The sequence below is a fragment of the Colius striatus genome, chromosome 1 (assembly GCF_028858725.1).
Source record: "Colius striatus isolate bColStr4 chromosome 1, bColStr4.1.hap1, whole genome shotgun sequence".
Classification (NCBI taxonomy): Eukaryota; Metazoa; Chordata; class Aves; order Coliiformes; family Coliidae; genus Colius; species Colius striatus.
The window spans coordinates 144,077,598-144,099,062 of NC_084759.1; the positions used below are offsets into that span (position 1 = coordinate 144,077,598).

The window sequence follows — 21,465 nt, forward strand, 5'->3', positions numbered from 1 at the left end:
CTTCTATTCCGTCTGGAAATTATCTAGTACCACTTCAGTAATTTCCTAATCAATGCAGAAAATAATTAGAAGGTTTTGTCAGTTACTGCTTACACATTTCTGTGCTGAATTTTGCATGACTCAAATGTGTAGCACTAGAAGGCTGGAAGGCCTTCTGCTGAAGCTGAGTATAGACTGCAAAGATGAGAAGCAAAAATGCAGGGGTACTAAATGCAAATTAAAAGGTTATTATGTTTATAAATTTCCTAGTACCGGAACATAAATTGTAACTCACTACCGGACAGTTAAATACTATGAAAAATGTAGTGAGACTACAAGTGGAAGCAACTTACACAAATCATTTGTCTGGATTTATTCATTTTCTTCACAAAGTAAAACACAAAACACTCTTCTACACCAAGTGACAACCACTCTGCATTGTCAGAGCTGCCTATTATTTTCTTAAGAAGTGAAGGTTCTGAAAAGGTCTTAAAGATATGACTGGAATATAGCTTATATATTATAGACGAGAATACAGCTACAGAGTTCTCCTTTATTGATGGCATTGAGTCAAGTGAATCATGACCTGTAAGGATTTTCTTTTTAAAGAAAATGTTTCTTTAAGTGCCCACTCACACAATCTGCTGTTCGTATGTGTTGAAATGTTTCTTGTTGCTTATTTCCTGAGCTATGTCAGTAAGTTATGAAATTCAGAACTTCCTTTTATATACAATGAGTTGATAATGTTCATCCTATGCCCAGTTTAAGGACTGTCTCCTAGATGACTAGTTAATTCACAAAAACATTGGAATGTAAGGAGTCCTGCTTGCAGAAATGACATTGCTATGTAAGGCATGGGTAGCTGTAAGTAAACCTCTTTTTTTTTCACTTGTTTTTTTTAATAGTTTACTGTTTTTGAAGTAAGTTTGTGATCTGTGGGAGAGTTTCAGAAATATTTTAAAATAGAAACATGCATAGTTTTCTTATCCTGCCCTGTAGCTGATATACTCTTAAAAAATGAGAAGACGGCAGGAGTCAAGTTAAGTTCTCTAGTAGCCTGTGGTCAAACTTGTCTATGCAGGAGTGTGCTCTGTAGTCTCAATCTACTTTTTCCTGCTAGTATCAAAAAGAAAGGATGTTTCTTGCTTTCGTGGAGGAGGAAGTCATCTGCCACTGTCCAAGGGCAGTTGCACCAAACTAAATTCTGATCGCTTGGATGAGCAGCAGTGGAAGCAGAACACTAGTGAGTTGATCCAAGGCAGCTATCCTCACAATGAGAAGTTGAATCTTATGACTTTCCTCATAGCACACAATGCATTTCTGTTCAAGTTTGAACTTATTTTCTGACAATTTCCTGACCTTTCCTTCCTATTTTTCTGTCACATGCAGTCTGAGAATGCTGATGATCTTTGAGACTATGGATGGGAGGGAAGTGTTATCACAATCGATCCCCATCATTAGCTATTGGTGCATCACCAAGCGTTCAGTTTCTTGAAAGTGACATTTAGATAATACTTTTGTCTACTAACATGCCTGAATTCTAGCTGTTTAAAATGTAAGTACAGGCAGATTGGACGGGGAGCATTTCACAGTACTGCATAAGTATAGACCACATATAAATTTGTACTGTATTCTGTTGCTTGAGGGACATAGAAATGCTGTTAAATGTTCCTTGTTTGTACTGTGTGGTTTTGACTCAATGAGCTTATGGGTGCTATAGCAAAGACAATCAAAACTTCAAAAGTCTTTCCAAAATGCTTTTTTAGTAGCAGCAGTTTATTGTGCATAGATATGTCAGTCATTACTCATTTCTCAGAATGTGTAGGAGTCTGTCTTTCTTTGTAAGTGTGCCTTGATTTATACTCTAAATTTTTTTCATTGTCCCTATGTGTAGTAAGTACTTCTGCAATTAAAGACAAACTGTGAAAAGTCTAGATCTTTCAAGGTATTGGAGTGACCCATGTGCTAATATCCTTCTCAGTCCCCTTGTAGAGGAATAAGAAAATCCTTGAAAGTTATGGCTCCCTTTTTTTTTTTTCGCATTGTATGTGAAGAGTAAAAATAATACTATCACCAGCCTCCATTGTGTTCTTCCTACAAATGAAATGCTGTACAGTAATAGCCTATTGCTTATATTGAAAATAATATCAAAAAGAGATAACTTGTGGTTTTGTGCTGTATGCCTCTGATACCATAGATCTATCATGGGTCCATGTGGAAGCCCCAGTTGTGACCAAGACCACCACTGCTCATCAGACTTTTCTAAATAGTTGTTGCTAAAAGCTTCATGTTTTTTACAGCTTTGAAACTAATTGCTCATTGATGTGGGAGGAGGTAGACTGCAAAGAGAACTTTGAGCCATTGAAATATATGCAAAATAAAACCTGAAATATTTTGGGTGACTCCAGTGGAACACATAGTTACTGTCAGCCTAAGTGGAACTGTAAATTTGGGTTGTAAGAAAGCTCATTTGTGTGATTTGGCACAAGAAGTAGGTGGAATCTTCAGCTTTTATTGGTATGATCTTGGCAGCTGTCAGTAAATCCTGCGATACTGCTTTTCCTTCTGCATGGTAAGGGAGCTGTCAGCCGTGGGCATGCTCCACGATCGCTTGATCAAATACCAGAGTCTGTTTTCTTTAGATGGCATACTGCTGGCTCATCTCTTTACTTGCTGAAGGAACTTCAGACTAGGGAAATGCAAGGTGTTTTGCAAAATTAATCTGTTACTTGGTCAGATAATTATTACAGACTGCTCAGAGAATGTTTGTGTTGACACTTATGCAGGTGTTTTTAGGTCTTAGAAATCTGTGGCAAAGCAGTAGCTGAAGAATTTGGAGAGGAATTTAAATTGAGTCAATGTGTATTATGTGAGTGGGTCTGCTAAATGCATTTTAACAATTTTTATGTGTTTGTCACCACTAATAGATTAGCCACCTGCAATGGGCTAAGGCACAAGGATGCTGATGTAATACTTAATATAGCTCAAACACTACTGTTTCTGCTGTAGCCGAGATTGCCTCTATGAAGTATAAATTAAAGTTTTGGTGTAATAACTTTTTTTTTTCCTCCCAATCTTTAATTGGTGAAGTACTAGAGCTCCCGGTATCTGCATGGAGGAGACTAGCCCACTGAATATCCATAACATCTTGGATTATTTTATGGTAACGTGGTGTCTCTATGGTTCCTTACTCTCCTACTGTTTGTGGTTTTTATTGAAAGATGCTTTATAGAGACAGGAATGTACAAGCTATTCTTTTTTTTCCAGAGACACCATTTCTAGCTTTTGTTTACAAGTTCTGCTGGGAGTTGTCCAAGACAGGGTAGAAGAGCAGTCCTGCAGTTCCCGTCCAGACTTCTCAGAAACTCTGTAGTAAAGCCTAAAGAGAAAGGAAAGCCCCATGGCCATGGTTCCCACCCATGTACTACTCTGATGTCTGTTCTGCTTTTATTGGGATCTTAACGGGCACAGGGCAGAGCCCCTGGGGTTAGACTCTCCCCAAGAGTGGATTTACTCTTGCATTGCTCAGAACCATGTCCAAAGAGCTGTCTGTGATCTCTTTGAGCCTTACACATCAGAGCTTTGGCTGGCTCAGCTGTCAGACACTGAATGTCAAACCTAGGAGGCTGCTGCTTTTCCATGGAAACGCTCTGCGATTGCAGAAATAATCAGGCATGTCTAGTGATTGCTGTGCCCTATTGTTGGATGCTTCCAGACGCTGAACTGAATCGTCCTACCTTTATAAACTGAGTTTGCAGCTAAAATCCAGCTCTGCTTTTGTCATTCCACATGTTGGTTTGGGTTTTTTTTTTTAAGGCAGATGGATTGAAAAGCATTAGTGTCACAGTTTATTCTGCTGTTGGAGTGTAAGCCCTTTGATGTTGGCTCTTCCTTTCACTCTGTTCATACACATCTTGCAAAACCAGCTCCAGATCTCTTGCATCTGAGTAGGTACCATCAATATAAGCTGTCTCATGCCTTGTATGTGCAAGGCCTGAGCTGCCCAATCCTCTTCGAGGAGGCTGCGCTATTGTATATTCTCCTTAACAGCTCTGCTGTGCACATTTTACTACTGACATAGAAATAAAACAGTGTTTACAAAAAAAAATCCTGTTAATTATTTCTTTGTGATCAGCAGTTTACAAGATGATTTTTTTTTTTTTTTACTAGAGAAAGGAGTTCTAATCTAGGACCTTTGGATTGATGAAATTCTTTTTTAAATGACATTTTCCATAATTCATTTTCTATGATACTTTAAAATTACGTTAATCAGTGTGCCTGACTAACTTCAGATATGCTTTGGTATTAGCTTTAAAGAACAAATGATGTACTTTTTTACAGTTGTTGCCAACTTGGAGGTACTACTGGTACAGCTTAGTAGGAGAGATGCTGTAAAGTATTTGTAAACCTAAGTACTTCCAGTTTATGGAATAAGTGTTTCAGGATTGGGCTGATGCTATTCTTAATAATGAAAATAACTATATTTGGAGCCATAACAGTCTTACATTTTCTACTTCTGAAAGGAATTTCATTTCACAACTTGAAAGTTATTCCAGAGGACTACTTATAAAGGAAGGATAACTTTCAGGATTATACACCAAGTAGTTCCTGAAGATGGCTTGATATGAGCTCTTGCTACGTTTCTTTGTTGTCCTTCAATGACAGTTGCCAAAAATAAATGTCCACAGAAACAGCTGTTGTAATATCAGAAGAATTATTAGTGCAGTAGATGACAACAACCTATGTCATTGAACTGGTGAGGAGAGAGCTCATTTCCCTGCTGCAAGTCCCACTTTTGTAAGCAGTAGCAGTTTGGAAGAGAAAGGTTTGTCACTCAACGTGTTGATATCTCTTAAGCATTGGCTGTAAGAACATGAGCAACCCAGTTGCTGCCCTTTCTCCCACGCCTAGCACACATGGGCTCCAAAGCTATGTGGGAACCCTGTGAAAGAAGAAACTCTTTAGTCTTGTTTCTCGTGACGTTGAGGAAGCATGTGCTGATGTGAAACTGTGAGGTCTGAAAACACTTTGGAAGTAAGGGGGGGGGATGCAGCTTACCCAGGCATAAGGTCTCCATTTGCTTTATGTCTGGAAAGGTGCTGCTGAGGAAGCATTTGCTGTCTGAAATGTTTTAGTTCAGTGCTTTCCTTCTTCAAGGTACAGTGTTTTTTAACTTAGGAAAACAGCTAATTGAGATAAGACTGGAAGAGCAGCTGTGTCATACAGATGGATCTTAAAGAACCTGCTTGGAAGTGTTAGCTTTTCAGTGCTTGTCATAAAAGAAAAAAAATACTGAATCTTGGATTTCTGGACAAGAAGAAATTTTGCAAGTTTCAACCCTTGCAGTTACTTACAGAGTATTCCTTATACTCTTAAAAATGTAGACATCCTGTTTCTTTTGAACTTCCTCAATTTCAGATAATCTCAAGTTAAATAAATGCATGACTTATATTGAGGCTGCTTTCCTTTTATAAACAAAGCTGATACTATAATAGAGCAGATCAATGGTCTGTTGTATTATTTATCTCTGGCAGTAGTGTAAAATTTTCAGGAATTATGAGGTTGTTTTAGTAGATGCATAAGAACAGATATGAGAACTGGGCAAAAGTTCAAAACCATGCATGTGTGAGGCCTGCTGTCAGTTACAGTTACAGGCCTGCTGTGGTTGGGTTTATAAATAGAGCTGTCATACAGCGAATGGAGACAAACTTTTGTCAATATGACATTCTAAACTCAGGTAGCTTGTTTAGGATGAATTTTAAGTGGCCACCACCCTCCTAAAAGGAAAAAAAAAGCAAATCCAATTTGAAAAAGATACATTTCTAAAGTCCAGTTTGAGTCATCATCAACTTGTGTAAAATTCCAGAGGCTTCGTCTATCAGGTTGCAGCTGGCACTGGGAACAGCTGAAACACATGGTGTCATTGTTACAAAAGACAATCTCTTTGATGGAATCAATTCAGAAGACAGGATGTCAATATGTTGTTTATTTTTCATTAGTGTCTTCCAGCTAAAAACAATTTATTCCTAAACTATCTGGCTCAGACGGGACAAAGAATAAGGGGAAGCTGGCTGAATTTTCCTTCCCTTCTCCAGCCCTCTTCAGAAGCATTTTGGATGTGCTGTTTTTCTTTCTTCTTTTCAAGTAGTTTGAATAAAATACTTGTCACATATATAGAAGATACTTGTTTAATGTTGCCTAACGTAACTTAGTTATTGCTTCTGTCAAAATTTGTGGTGCATCCCATTGCCCCTTTCTTGGTGTGATGGCTGCTGCACGTACTCTATTCAAATTTTTGCTTTGTGTCTCTATAAAATCAGACTTAAGAATTAAAGAAATTCCAAGTACGAAGCTGAAATGTATTCTGCAAAGCAATACTCCTTCCTATAATGAGTACAGCTAGTACTTGCTCAATAACAGATGGCTGAGGGATTTTGTTGGTGTCTGGAACAAGTTCTCCAGTGATAAAATTGCTTATAATATTTCAGTAAACAACTTTTTTTTTTATTAAGCTCAAAGTTAAAATTAACATAAATCCAGAAAATTACTTTGTAGGAGGTTTCTTTTATGAAGGAACAAAAAAGAAAAAGGCCGAAACGGAACTTGAATCCCTGTAATTTTGAAGTCAGTCGTTTTACAAGAAATGTAATTGCTATGGTGTTTTTCTAGAAATGCAGAAATACATGAAAGCTATTAGTATATTAAAGCTAATTTCTGAGCCATGATCATTATTTTTAAGAGGTAAAACAAGAAATGTTATCATTGTTTCATAGTGCTTAAACGATGGAAAGTTTTTATTATTAACAATTGGCAGGTTAAATAGGAAATTGGCTTCCTTCCTTCCTTCCATTATTTCCCTCTTGTTGCTGATGTATGATTAGGTTTGGTGTCTGTGGTTGCTTAAGGGATTTTTGATGATGTAAAGGTTACTTATTTAGAGGAAGAAAACGAGTTGAAAATAATGGTGTCAGAATGATCTGGAGGGGATGTTGGTAAACCTGGATTTGGTCCCACATCTGTCACTGGTACTCACAGTGCCCTTCTGAGATCTGCCAGTCCCCTCCAAAGTCTGGGTCTTTTTTTTGTGGTCCTCTTCCCATGGCAGAGATTCCTCTATGACTTATGGGTATTCAAGCCCTGTCAGCAGTGATCTAGGGGGCTTCCAGTATTAATGTGCTATCAGTCTAATAGTGTCTCTTACCAGTGTAAGAAAAACTTTACTGTGTTTGCTGTGAAACAAAACTAATTTCCTTGTGCAGTGTGGATGAGGAAAAATGAAAATTTTGGGAGAGGTGAAGAAAGTTACTGAGCTCTGTGCCTGAAACCACCCAGAGGACAAGATGAGTGTCTTTGTGGTGGGAAGGTTGCAGCACGGGGGTTTTCAGTCTTTTACATGAACAAATGCTGCCTGGCAGGACCAGCTCTACAACATTAAAGGTGCCCTTAAAGGAGAAAGGAAACCATTTTCCCTTTCTCAAAAGAATAATTCAGCAGATCTAAGTTGACATGTAGGAACTTGAAGTCTAAATTAGGCTGAGCTTTAAGTGATTTTTCTTTTTTTTTAACATGCTATTAGTCATCAGCGCTGCCTGGTTTTGACAGAGAGGGAGAGAAAGTTTGAATGCATCAACAGTCGGTCCATGCTGTGTGCTTTTTCACATCCAGTGGTTTGAACTTTAAGTATTTTGAGACATGGTGCTGTATAGCTCATCAGTATTTAAAGCCTTAATGTGCTCTTTCAAAGCTCTTCTTATTTTGCAGGCAAGGCCACTATCGGTTGGTCTTGAAAAGGCACTTCCCTTTTTCTTGTCCAGAGAAGGTCGGTGGGAATTTCCTGGAGCTGGTGCACGCCATAGATGTAGGTGTACAGAATCTGGCTCTGTAAGAGCAGTGATTCCAGGCACAGCTTTGATGCAAAAAAAGGCTTTTCCAGACACGCCTCCCTCAGCAGCCTGGTCATATAGCAGAGAGACACAGCAGTTTTGCCTCCTGCTGAATCAGCATTGGTCTCAGATGTGGAGCATATAAGCCTGGCTGGAACCCTAAGACTAAAAGCAAGGGTCTGTGGCAGTTGTTGCTAAAGGAAAACCCAGGTCAGGCGACTGTAGTAGGGTGATTAATTTAAAGGTCCAGAAGACATAGATCAAGCAGCAAACATTCTCATCGTGCTGAAATCAAATCCATTCAGGGGATACAAGTCTGCCTTCAGAAAATCACTTTGTCAGAAGCAAAACTAGTCCCCTGCCAATTTCTCTCATGCCTCTGTTTTAATCGTAAATGAAAATTCCCATTAGTTTTACCTCCATCTTAGTGTGTGTTTTAGCCTCCCTTCAGCTGCCCCATGCCACGTGGGAACAGGCAGCATCAAGGTTAAACCTGGCTGCAAGCTTTTGTTAAGGTGTTCTGCTTGCCTGCAAAGGCAAGGCACCTGCTAGGCATGCCCAGTGAGTCCTAGGAGCTGGCTCTCCCTTCACCAGGGTTTTGCAAGGCAGAAGCACAAAGAGCGCTTGTTGCCCCGTCCCCGGGAGTCTCCCAGTGCTACCACTAGCTGGGGAGGACTGGTTACCATGGAGGCTGCCATCTGTTCGCTCCCCGCTGGAATGTGATTATCCTTGCTGGGTTAGGAACCAGCAAAAGCAGGGGAGCGTGTGCTGTCGGCAATTATCTGCAATGGAGTGCGTTAATGGAAGGCTGGAATTAGCTAGCTGGAGGAGCACATAAAAAGGATTTTACCCAAACTATTAGTGATTTCTAGCCAAGAGGAGTAAGCTTTTTGCAAGGTCAGTAATAAATTCATTGTGTACGTAGGTAATTTTTAATTGACATGGTGACTTTGTGATTTAAGGATGGTAGCACTGCGGAAGTAAGGCTTATTGTTAAAAGGGAGGGAGTGTGTGTGAATTGTATTTTAAAGATCTTTGTCTGTTTCAGTGCAAGCAGTTTAATTTGGGTCGTTAAAGTACTAAGTCAGAACAATAACTGGCCAAACTGACACAAATGGGGCAATTCATATCTCTTGTCTTTATGAAATGCTGTTCGCTGCCAAACCTGTGATTTACATGCCTTTTTACACTGATTGCTTTTTGTCTGAGTGATTTCTTTTTGTGTTTGGTTTTCATACTGGCACGAAGGGTGAGACGAAGGGGAAATGTTCTAACAGAGCTGGTGATACAATGGATGTTTAGGTTATTTTATGCTTTTTGCTTAGAGGAAGCAGCGTAAGGGAGGTGGAATGCAGGAGCAGGTTTTTCACTCATCGTTCCCACCCTCTGCCCCTCTTTCCAACTCACCAACTGACCAAATGTTTTTGGACTCTTTCTCTTATGAAGCTTAATTGTGTGGAGACTTGACATGAGTTTTCAGGATGCTCTACAAATATCATGACTCTTGATGGCAAGATTTTTTTGAGGGGGAAAATGAAGTTAGAACTGCATGCTTATAAGGCTTCTATATCCTGTAAGACATTTTTCTGTTTTGCTGTAGGAGCTAGGAGTATTAAATTTTTAATGAAAATGCATGATAAACATTCGTGTGCATTTCAAATTACTGACTTAAATGAAGGGCATTAGAATTAATTTGTACACCAAATAGACAAAATACTACTTCAGCAGATATATTTTTAGTCATATATGGACTGTCTCTTTTCAAAAAAAAGCTCTTATTCTATATCTCTCTTGCCAGAACTGCCATTTTTATTTGGTACAGAGGAGGACGCTAATAGAGGCTTTTAGTTAAAACTATGTCAGTCCTAATTCCACTGATCTGCCCTCTCCCTTTAGACACTTAAAATGTCAGTGCATTGGAGTCTGGGAGAAAAGTTAGCAATGGAGTTAATAAGTCATGGTTGCAACATATTTGACTAGGATAAATTTTTAACCTATGAAATGCTTTCCAAGTGCTAGTGCCTAACAAAAGTGTGTATGGAAGATTGAGGAGGTTTTTATTTCTTTGAGTGCTTTAACTGTTTGAGGCATGTGAGCTGTTCTTGTGCTTGTGAGAGCCTGGTATATGTGCATGAAGTCCTTTCACACATCATGTCACCCTCATGTTGGTGGAGCAGAGTGAGTGCTCTTAATAGAAGCAGCATCATCTTGTAATTAAAAGGACTTCTTTTAACCCTTTCCCTCTCCCAGTTTTACATATTTTATTGCCTTTGAGGTGAATGTTTTATGGAAAAATTGCTTGTAATGGGCTTTGGTGGACTTGTTCACAAGTGCAAGTTGCAGATCTGTAATCGCATTGTTCAAAAGAGTGCAGCAGGCAGATTGGCTTTTGTGCTTGAAAAGAGATTAGACTTTCACCCATCAGACCCTATGCTGAATGTAGCTGGAGGGTAGGGCAACCACCCCAAGGTTATTCTGTAGCTGATATGGGATGTTTCTGTTCCCTGGTCTGTTTCTAGTAAAGTAGCTGTTGCCTACAGGATTTTCAGACCCTGGGATTGTGAATTACTGTCTCATTGGCAAGTCTTCATAGACAGCAACAATCATATTGACATAAAGGTAGTGTCTTATATACCCTTTCTAGAGGCCATTTCTCCTGATTGCTGTCTGGTGGAGTGCTGAGAAACTTGTTTTTCCGCTGCCTTTGCTAAACCTGTTTCAAGGATAAATGGGGGACTTTACATGTGGCATTCTCCAGCTCTCACTATAGTCTCTGGCGCCTGTGTAAATGTCCAGATAGTCTTGAGCAAATAGGATATTTTTAATTTCCTTCGTGAATGATCTGTATGTGGCTGTTGAATTTATGTTTTTTTTCCTTATTAAATTTTAGTTTAGGTCACTAGGTCAGTGTTGATTTGTAGATGCAGGACTTAAAGGCTAGACACTCTTTAATCCATTTGAGCATCTGGCCTTTCACAGTGGGTATCCTGTTTCCATGTAACAGAGGAATGTTAAATGTCTGTTTGAAATAAATGATTTTTTTTTTTAATCTTTGATAGATTATTAAAAATAGCCCCGATGTTTATTCTAAATGCAAACAAATGAGGGTTAGTGTAATCTACTGTATGATCTCTTGAAGGAGATTTATTCTAAAATACAGACTTTGGGAGCTAGCAGAGGTGATGGGTTGTACTGAGTGGTTGTGTTTGGTTTTTTTTTTTTGTAAAGGATAAGTACAATTTAGGGACATAATCTCACAAGAATAAAGATATTTGGAAAAACAACCCAGTGGGCTCATCACAATCTTGTTTGTAATGTCTGTACATACTGAACTTCCCATAAATTTATCATTAAACAGTAAAATCCTGAGTCAATATATAGAAAGCTGGCTTGTGTATAAACCATCACAATTGTTTTCTTCAAACAGACAAGCCTTTCTGCTTTGGACTTGACACATGACTGTGGAATGCTGTTTGACATGACTTGGATTTATTTATACATTATGTTCAGGCTGCTGCTTGACAGAGCTTTTAAACATGCTTAATTTTCAATACACTTTTTGTCTGCTGTTTACTTGTCCACAAAAAAATAAGCAAAGAAAAAGGGCTCAGACTCTGTACTGTCTTCTTATAGCAGCATGGCAATTTCAAGGTTAAAGCCTGCAACTCCTTCTGAAGGGACAACTACTTTGGAAAGTCCTGGTGCCTGTTTACAAACTGTTCCCTTTGCAACTCCAATGGAATAATGGAGTCCTTGGGATGCTGGATGTGGGAGGATAAACCTGCTGACACAGGCACTGCTGCTGTTGGCCTGTTCTCTGGGTCTTAGTCATGTAAAATTGCTTGCGTCTTTGATGCTTTGTATGGGTGGGGACAAAATGCAGGCATTAACGCTTTTTTCCCAATGCTAGAAACTGCTATACCAGATCTTAGAAAACGTAAATCTGGCATTTTTTGTAATGCAGATCACTGTTCCAAACCAGTGTGGTGAGACAGAATAATTGTGAGAGACTGACAGGGTGCAGGGAAATGATATGTCTTTGAATTATGGCAGGGGCTTTTTTTAGTCTTTTCCAGAGGCGCTTGTGTTTAGTATAAGAAGTGCTTTTGTCCTTCCTTGTTGAGGTGTCAAGAACTTGAAGACGCAGAGCTGTTCTACAAATGATTTCAGAAAACATTCCTCACAGGTAATCCTTATTCGCAGTTGGGAGAAAAATAAGAGTGGGGATAAATGACTCCACAGCAGCAACAGAATTGAAGTGGAAATATTTCTACGTTAGTTTAGGTGGGTTTTTTTCCCAATTCATCCAGTTGCTATTACTATATGCAATAATTATTTCAAGTGTAAAAAATACTACTTGGACTGATAAGTACATGGGTGGTGTTTATTGTTTGATGAATATCTGAGCAAAGTAGTACTTGAGTACATTTGGGAATGTGGAGCTCAGGACTGGAAGGAGCCATTTGGTCACTGAGGGAGTTTTGTGAGGGTTTTCACCCGTCCCTCTCAGTTAGTCAGTCATAGAACTTATGTCTCATTTTAGATGTTCAGTAAACTTTTCTTCTGTCACACTGAGAGTCACAAACTGTTACTGGCTATGGAAAACAAACTTTAAACTTAACTTTAAATGGCAGTAAATGACCAATGTTATGTTATGCTTCAGGATCAGAGTAAGAAAGTTTGAAGTCATTGCCCATGTCAGGAGATTCATATTAGCAGAGAACTTAAACAGGGACTTGAGAAATGAACTTTATTTGCAGCATGATGCTTATCTGAACTGAATAGCTACAAACAGTCTCCACTACTTAAGAAGGGGAACCCAAAGCAGCCAAATTTTGAGTTAGAGGGAAGAACTGTCTCCTAGTCCTGACAGATGGCCAGGAGGAATGCCTTTCCTACTGCTAATCTTTGGAGTATCATTTATTGTAGGTTTTTTTAATGCTTATTCTTGACTACCTGCAGGTATCTGCTGGCTTGTGTATCCTTTGTACCATGGAAAACCACATTTTGAAGCTGTGGTTTTCCTACCACCACAGAAGCCCTTAACCTTCACAAAGATCGTATAGGTGCAGCTAAACCCTGACATTAACCAGTGTTGCAACCTATCTGTTCCACTGACACTCAACTGAAGTAAAACAATATAATCCATGTTCAGCTGCCCAGTTAAGTAGTGTTGCTGTTACAGTTGTTGAGTATTGGCTTTAGACTTGAAAACTAAGATTGAAACTTAAGTGCCATACAAGCATTTTAGCAAAGGCTCATGAACTGAGGCTTCAGCTGACCTGAATTCTAGTCTTTTGCACTTAAGAGTCTTGTTTTGCAGGCATTTAGTAGTGCCATGAGTGATGTGGTGTATTCCCTGGAGTGGTGTTGAACGTAGCTACTGTTTCAGTAGTAGAGGGAAAATTAGCTCAAGAGCATGTAATATTACTTTAAGAACAGGTTGATTTGGTAATGAATTATTTCTGCAGGGCACAACATGAACTTCTCGCTTGAAATTTTTCTTCCTAGTATCTCTTCCTCAGTCCCAGCATTCCTTGTGTAATCCTACAGCCCTATCCCCTTTCTCACATGACTATCTGTCTCACAGGAGTTATTTTTTAGGTTTTTTTTTCTTCCTATTCCCTTTTTTTCAAGAGGTCACTGATGTTCAGAAAGGTGAGGGAAAGCATGATGTGTCTTTTCTGTAATGCAAACTAATTTGATAGCTTCTTATATAATGCTTGCACCAATTACATTGAGACTGAGATCTATTACGTAGAATAAATAATTTGATGCTAGTCTTCATTGCATTCAACATGGTCAAGTATAGCATACCTGTTGTTAAGCTCCCTAAAATATCAAAAGGGTTCACAGGTTATACAAGATTACCTGTTGCTTTTCTTTAAATATCTTGGGACACTTTTTCTTTATAGCTATAATAATTCTCTGTTGGCTCTATGTGCCAAGGTAGTTCCCATCACTAATTTTTTATATCTGTTCTCTTCAGGAGTTCTTGTTCACACCATTGCTTTTGAGTCTTATGTTGCTGTTATGACATGGTCACTCACTGTAGTTCAGCTGGCAAGTGGTTTTTGTCCCTTGACTTGTTAAGATTTCTGTGTGAGTCAGTTTTAACTGTGGAAGCTGCTAGAAACAAACTCTTAAACATAACTGTTGTAAGCCAAAATAAAGAGGGAGACTTAGTGGTGGAATTAGAGCTTTACCTAGAATTGAAACACAGCAGTCAAAATCTAGTATGATGAAATATTCATAGTTAGCAGTGTGAGTACTGTTTGTCCTTAGTAAAGCTGGGAATGCTGCACCCCTATGTTGTCTGCTATCATCCTGTTACTTGGGGTAAAGGCACCTTTTAAGAATGCAGCCTAGAACACTAGTTAAAGCACCTTGCCCACCAGTTTTTCCCTATTTTACCTCTTGTTCTGCAAGCTGTGGCTTGGTTTCTGCCATAAAGAGGTAATTACTGCTTTCAATTTTTGTGGGCGTATACATTTATAAAGTTTACTTCATTGATTGTAAAATGCAGTCTTTCAAAACAATTGACTTAAATTTTCGAGATTTGTCTTATTGCTGATGTTTCTCTGGTTCAACTGATAATATTTCAACCTTTTACTGCTGTTTATAAGTTCTGAAAACTGTAGAATGCTTTTTTTACTTACTGTTTAACACAGATGTAAAACTTGAGATGGTAGCAATGGGGTTTTTTTGTATGATGTTTATGGAACGTCATCAAATTATGTGAGTAATCCATGCAGCTAATAGAAATGTGCTAGTCCTTCAATCTCATGTGAGACACTTTCAGTGCAAAACAGTGCACAGGACACAGCCAAGGTGAGAGAAAAAAGCTGCTCAATTCAATGTGATCTGCTTACAGTTCTTTGATACTGGATCCGTTCATCGTGTTTTGATGAATTAAGATTTTCTTTGTAGACCACTGAAGCTGCTTTAATCCACTTTACTGCAAAATCAGGTGGCATTTGAAATTCTTTTTGCATAAGACAGGCAACAAAAACTTGACTGTTTTATAGCTGTTAACTTCTTGGCTTCTATGTTTTTAGGGTTCATAGAAAGCGGTAAAAACTGTGGGGAAAAGCTTATTGATTGCTTTAGTGTTAAAATAAATGATGAAAAGCTATTACAGTCTGGCTGATGAGGTCTGGAGTGTGGATAGCGATAATTTAAAGGAAATTATAGTTTCATTAGTGCTGATGTGGTCTCTGTGAAGGCTGTGTTTCGCTATTGGGACAACTTCATGTAAGCGAGTCGCATCTGTCTCTGATCTTGTACTCTTATTGCACCAAAAGGTGAAATACACTTCTTCATTCTCTTATTTGTCACTACAGTCTGTATTGTTACCTTCTTTTTATTTTTGGAAAAAAAATGATTTAAGGAATTCCTTTTGATCACTTTTCTATGGATGTTTGAGAGATGCAAGGCTGGAAGGATTAGAGAAAATTAATGACAAGGGAGAAAAAGCTTTGTAAAGAGGGTCCTGATTTGGTGAGTATGCAATAAGTAATATATTAAACTGGCCCTAACAAAGCAAAGTCAGGAGACTAAAGCTATTTATATATCTGATGCTGAAGGAAACAATCATTCGCAGATAGTAGAATTTTTTTGTCCTGTGACCTGATCTAGTGAAAAATGTCCCTGTCCATGCAGGAAGGATGGACTGCATGATCTTTAAATGTTCCTTCATACCCAAAACATTCTATCATTTTTTGATTTTTAGGAGCTGACGTGTTCTGGAGAAAGTTAATCCAATGTTTTCTATAATGTGACAGGGAGGATAGAGAAAGGTGGAAGCGTTAGGGCAAATATATTGTGCCATCAAGTTTCTCTTATCCAGAAAGCAGGGAGTCAGAGTTAAGGTAGAATATATTGAAAATGTCTATATGGTTACATATTCTGTGCAAGAAATATAAATGGCATTCAGGAAAAGACTAAACAAGTTCACGGTGAAGAGGTTTTCCAGCAGCTGGTAAAACACCGTTGCACAAATGCATCTGCAGATCTGGGTGATCCTAAAACAACTGACACTGGAAGCCATGGGGACTGAGGAAAAGATCATTGTGTATTTTCTGCCTTCTACTGTAGATTACCCAAACAGTAACTACTACTTCTTTTCAGACACAGAATATTTTATTTAATTTCCAGACCACAGTTCGTACACTCTTATCTACTCCAGAAGTGTACTATTGTATTGCACAATAAACACCAGAGTGGATCTTCCATGCTGTTTTTTACTAAGTCAAATCAAGAATAATTTTAGTTTATTTTTAGTATCTACAACTGCCCAAACTTTTTTTTTTCTAATATGGAAGCAAAATCCCAGTCCTTTCAGTCTGACCTATTTCATTTATGAGACCTGGTACTATTTGGATTTCTAACATGGCAGAGGTAATTCTTAAGTTACAGATTCAACCTTTCACTCTATTGCTGAATATAAGGGAAATTCTATGTGATGGTGTTCCTGGCTTGGTGTGGTAATATTTTGGGGGGAGGTGTGTGTGTGTGTGTGTGTGTGTGTATGTGTCTGGCCAAAACCTAAATTCACAAATTAAACATATTGATCATGTAATATGTTTACAAAACAGCATAAGAGCAGAGAGTCTCATTTTTTTGGTGAAAGTGAATAAAGATGGGTGGTACAACACTATTAGAGTAGGTCACAAGATTTTTCTCTTCTACTCCCCTGGCCATCCTTAAAGAAGGGCATGGGTTTCTGGTAACAGCTACAACATGGTCACCAACTGGTGAGGCACTAGAGCTGTTCTCCTGGCCAGGTCTAGCTCTTATCTGATGGCTATCTGAAGAAGCAGCCTTCTCAAGGGAGGAAGGTATGGGAAGGAGGAAGCACTGAAAACAATGTGAGAAAAGGCAGAACTGCAGGGCTGTAGGGTCTTCTATTTGCTATGTGTTAGTGTAATGGAATGGATAACACTATAAATAGTATTTTCCTCTTCTCTAAATCATAATATGAAGATTTTTCTCAGTTTTGTGACATAGTGAACCATTAAGACATCTTTTTAAATAAGAAAATTGGCAACTCAAGCCCAGTTGATAAAGGTACAGCCTTTGACAGCTTTCCACATCTAAAATCAAAAATCCTTTCACAATTGCTGATCTTTCTTTGCTAGAGAAGATTAACTGAAAAATGAACCACAGATTCCTGGATATTTTTTGGGGGGGAAAGTATGGGAAATAGTTTGACACAGAAAAATAACTTTATATGGTTTGTGGAAAACATACAGTTGTCATAGCAAAAGTACTTCTTTTGCAAATGTCAATAGAATAGATGTCAATTATATGGGGTTCAATGTTCTTTAGTATAGTTGTTTGATTTTTTTAGAACTACAACAATTTAATGATTTGTCTGGCAAGTTTTGTAGCTGTTTATATTACTTTTATGCTTGAACTAAATTGCAGATATCAAGATCATAGAATGGTAGGCATTGAAAGGGACCTTTAGAGATCATCTAGTCCAACTCCCCTGCAGAAGCAGGTTCATCTTTATCAGGTCACATAGGAACATGTCCAGGTGGGTCTTGAAAACCTCCAAGAAAGGAGACTCCACAACCCCTCTGGGCAGCCTGTGCCACTGCTCCATCATCTTCACAGTAAAATAGATTTTTTCTTATGTTTAAGTGGAACTTTTTGTGTTCCAGCTTCATCCCATTACCCCTTGTCCTGTTGCTAGCTACTATAGAAAAAAGGGATGTCCCAACCTCCTGACACCCACCCTTTAGATATTTATAAATGTTAATAAGATCTCCAGTGCTACAGATGCTACAATGACATGTGCTGTACAAACAGAAGATAAAAAGGCTGGCTTTTCTCCTAAGAAATTTTGTTGCTTATCTCTTTGGGTCTTGTGTAGCCACAGATTTTCCCTCTGGGACATATGGTACAGCTGAGATGGAAGAAAAAAAAGAATATGCAAAATATTGCTCTTTACTTTCTAATTATGGTATGGTAATTGTTCATCACACCTGCCTTGAGTCTGCTTGTCTTAAACTCAGATATTTGCATATAAACCAGGAGAAGCCAGAGGAGGTAGTGTTGAAATAGTCTTTGATTTTGGAATTGGGAAGGAAAGTGTTCTTATAACAAACATGTTTCTGTTTGGGCTGCAGATCCAGAGTCTCCCATAGTGTTTCTCAACTTGCTGGAAGCTAATTACCCATCATTTTTACTTTTCTTTGTTGCAGTAGTCTTGAATTCCTGGACTCCAGTTTCTGCCAGGTTAGTGAGCTGAGCGGGCTTGCTGCAGTGCCAGACAAGACCCAATGTAAGGAGGAGAGCAGGATGTTTCTTTGCCAGCAGCCAGCCACTGGTTTCACACAAGGAATCTCTTGAGCTGCATGAGGACTCCCTTGCCTTGTCTCTCCTAGGGGTACTGGTAAACCAAACATGAATTTAATCCTTTATGTATGTACTGAAGGGTCCTTGTTAGTGCTTCACAGGTACTGCATTCAGGCATCTTGCAGTCCTTGGACTGACCTGCTGTTGCTTCCCCTAGATGAGAGATCAGAGCTGAGTTATCCATAACAGCCTGGCATTGGAAAGGACCATCACATTCTTTCCCCTCTGTGATCACCATACACCTCCTATAGCTTATCATGAGGTACAAAACACTGATTCAGCTTGCTCACCTGGGACAAAACAGTTTGCCTTGCCTGCTAGGTTGCATTGGCTTATTGGAGGCTTGGCATTTGTGTAAGAGATGGATATGAGCTGTAAGGGGGAATGGTGGGAGCGAGATCTATTCATCATTCTGATATAAACACTAAAAAGAAATGCAGTTCGAACATGAATCACAGTCTCTTGGGCTTTATCTCATTTTCCTTGGCAGAGAGGGTAAACTCCTGAACATTGTTGGTTTTCCTTGTTTGTAGCTCTTTGGTAGTTAGCTGCCTGACTTGTTAGGCCATTTACTTTGGCCTGTTTTGGCTGTGCAGTTTTACTATCTGCTCAAAGTGATAAGAGGCAGGAAGCCCCCATCTTGTCCTCAGTTAAAATCAAAAGAAATCACAAAGTACCAGTGGTAGGCCTTGCTTGAGCTCTTGCACAGAGGCTCAAAAAGGAAGTAGAGAATAGTCATTGCTTTAGTACAGCAAAAAGGTGCAGCTAGGAAGGACAGATGGTCACCTTCTGTTTAGCATGCCTAAGGCAGTGCAGATTTTTCCAAAATCTTGACCCAGACCAGTATGACTTTCTGCGTACCTGCAGTTCCAGAGATGTCCTTTGTTTGGTGTGCCTGGGTCCCAAGTGAATTTTCAAACTCTTTTTTTTTTTTTTCCTTGTTACAGAAGCATCTGTTCAAAACTGAAGTGTTTATCAAGTTGTGTGCTTTGGAATTTTTTTCTTTATTTTCAGTTGTGGCTTGGCGTGTGGTTTTGTTTTGTTTTCTGTGTTTGTTTTGTTGAAGTATGGTTTCTATACACCCCGTCTTCTGCATAAAATCACTTACTACTGATTTTAGACTATCCCAAGAATCATGGAGAGTGCAACATATGGAAGGTCTGACAGAAGTGTGGGACAAGGGTGTATGGTGTCTTGGTAGTTAATCCCATTGCCTTAAAAATAGCTGGGAACCTCTCTGCAAATTACTGCCAGGCTTTTGAGAGAAGTTTTTAATAACACCTCAAACTGATTTGGGTTAAGGACAAAGCGTGATTTTATTTTTGCCCAGGACTAAACTGCTGTGCTTTTGAAGTACTAGAGTGTAAAAGAGAAGGGAAAAAGATAGATAACAGTGCAAATCAACCACACTTACTTTGTGGGAGCCCTGTGAAAGATATCTTTTTAGTTATTGTGGTTTTACATCAGTCCTGGACTCATTGAGGTGTCTAAAAATCTTTCATGAATAAAAAAGAAGTTGGGGCTTTCTTTCAGGACAGTGAGCTGATTATTGAAATTCAGAAGTGCTCCTGCTGCATTCTGTGCTAGGGCAACACTAATCCTTCACTCTCCATCACTGGCTTACAGAAACTTCGTATCATGTCATGGTGAAGTGTCCTCAGCAAACCTCTTCAAACATTTTGTGCCTGAAGCAAATTTGCGGTAAGGAGGAGCCAGCTGAAGGCAGCCATGCTGAATGCTGGGCTGTGATTCACTGTCACATGAGCCGTTTTGGTTTTGGGGATGTGTGTAACTGTGGCGTGCTACCTGTGTAGCTCAGTAATACTTAGGCTTTGGAGATTTCCTAACAGTACTCATGTCATTTCCTTTTCAACTCCAACTTTGTCATGTTAAGAATATTCAAATGAGTCAGGTACATAGTTTGAGTCCAGTTATCTGCAAAACAGGGAAAGTACAAAAGAAATGTGTGGCATTTAATTTCAAAACTGCTTGGAGGTGGAAACAAAGAAAGTGCTGTATATTTGTTGCAAGGTGTTTGTAAAAAACCTTTTAATTATTGGAGTGATGAAATCATGTATGAGCCAATAGGTTTGAGGTAACTTAGTTTCAGAGAACTAGTCTGCTCTGCAAGTCTCTGAACTAAAAATATGCAGGGTTCAGTTTGTGTAGTTATTTTAGTCATACTTGATGACAGCAACTATTCATCTTAGTAGTATGATTCTAATTACCCACTAATGGGGATGTTATATTTAACTAGTTGTTTTCCATGCCTCTTCATCTGCTCTTTAAAGAAATTTAATAAAACTAACATTATTTTTTAATTAACTTTTCTTTGAAGTCCAGAGACATGTTCTGGTGGCAGGTAAGACATAGCTGCACCTCTTGTTGATGAATTTTCAAGTAATACTTGCTGATATAACTGCATTGTGCCATTTGTACTTTGCACATTTCTGCTCTTAGAGAAAGCAAAGTTAGCTCTAAAACTCATGTGAAACAAGGAGAATAGGTGAATGAGAGATCCCTATTGTACCAGTTTTAATCTGTCACAAATCCCCTTATCTGCTAGCCAATCAAATAAAGATAAAACCATTAATCTTTTACCTTTTTTAAAAACAAGGTATTTAAGCATGTGATTTAAGGACAGGCTTTGGTGACTTCTTTATGCCTGTTTTAATGTTGCTTCTTCTGGAAATGAAATAAAATCCATAGTTTCCTCCATGGGTATAAACTCCTCTCCTTGAGCGGTAGCAGAGCTATTTGCTCCCCATGGGGTGTTTTGATCTGGGTGGACATTTTGGGGCTGATTGGAGCTCTGAACTCTTACCTGTTCACTGCCCTGTCCCCTGTGGCAGGAATGGATGGAGTGCAGAGTCTAGTCAAATGTCATCCCTCCCACATGCATTGTATCTAAAAGTTACATCCATTTCCCCAAAAGGGAGACCTGATTTTCTGCTGCTGCTACTTTTCCTTTTATGATCCTGTCTCTTTTCTTTGCTTATAATGGTCAGTAGCAAGCATTTATGTAGCTGCTTATCTGGACTAATTGCTACTTCTATTATTTTGTAGCCTTTTGTTTTGCAGTTATCCAACTTACTGTGTTACTTGTGTGAAAATTGAAAACTGTACTGCTGATTGCATTTGGATTTAAAATGTCACGTACTTGTAAAATGGGCATTATCAGTGGTTTTCCTCAGTAGAGTACACCAGAGTGGAAAAAGACTGACTCACTGGCCACTGG

General features: G+C 38.8%; 1 protein-coding gene across 8 annotated transcripts in view; it reads left to right on the forward strand.

Annotated features, from left to right (window-relative positions):
• Positions 1 to 21,465, forward strand: part of LOC104560303 (protein bicaudal D homolog 1) — a 304,772-nt gene that overhangs the window by 229,481 nt on the left and 53,826 nt on the right. Inside the window, exon 1 of one of the 8 annotated variants that reach the window (XM_062010644.1) lies at positions 766 to 843. The exons of the other annotated variants lie outside the window; for them this stretch is intronic. Coding sequence (XP_061866628.1) covers positions 834 to 843 — 10 coding nt within the window. The 5' untranslated portion in view covers positions 766 to 833. Of the gene's footprint in view, positions 1 to 765; positions 844 to 21,465 lie in introns of those variants that run through there. 8 annotated transcript variants of the gene reach the window in all.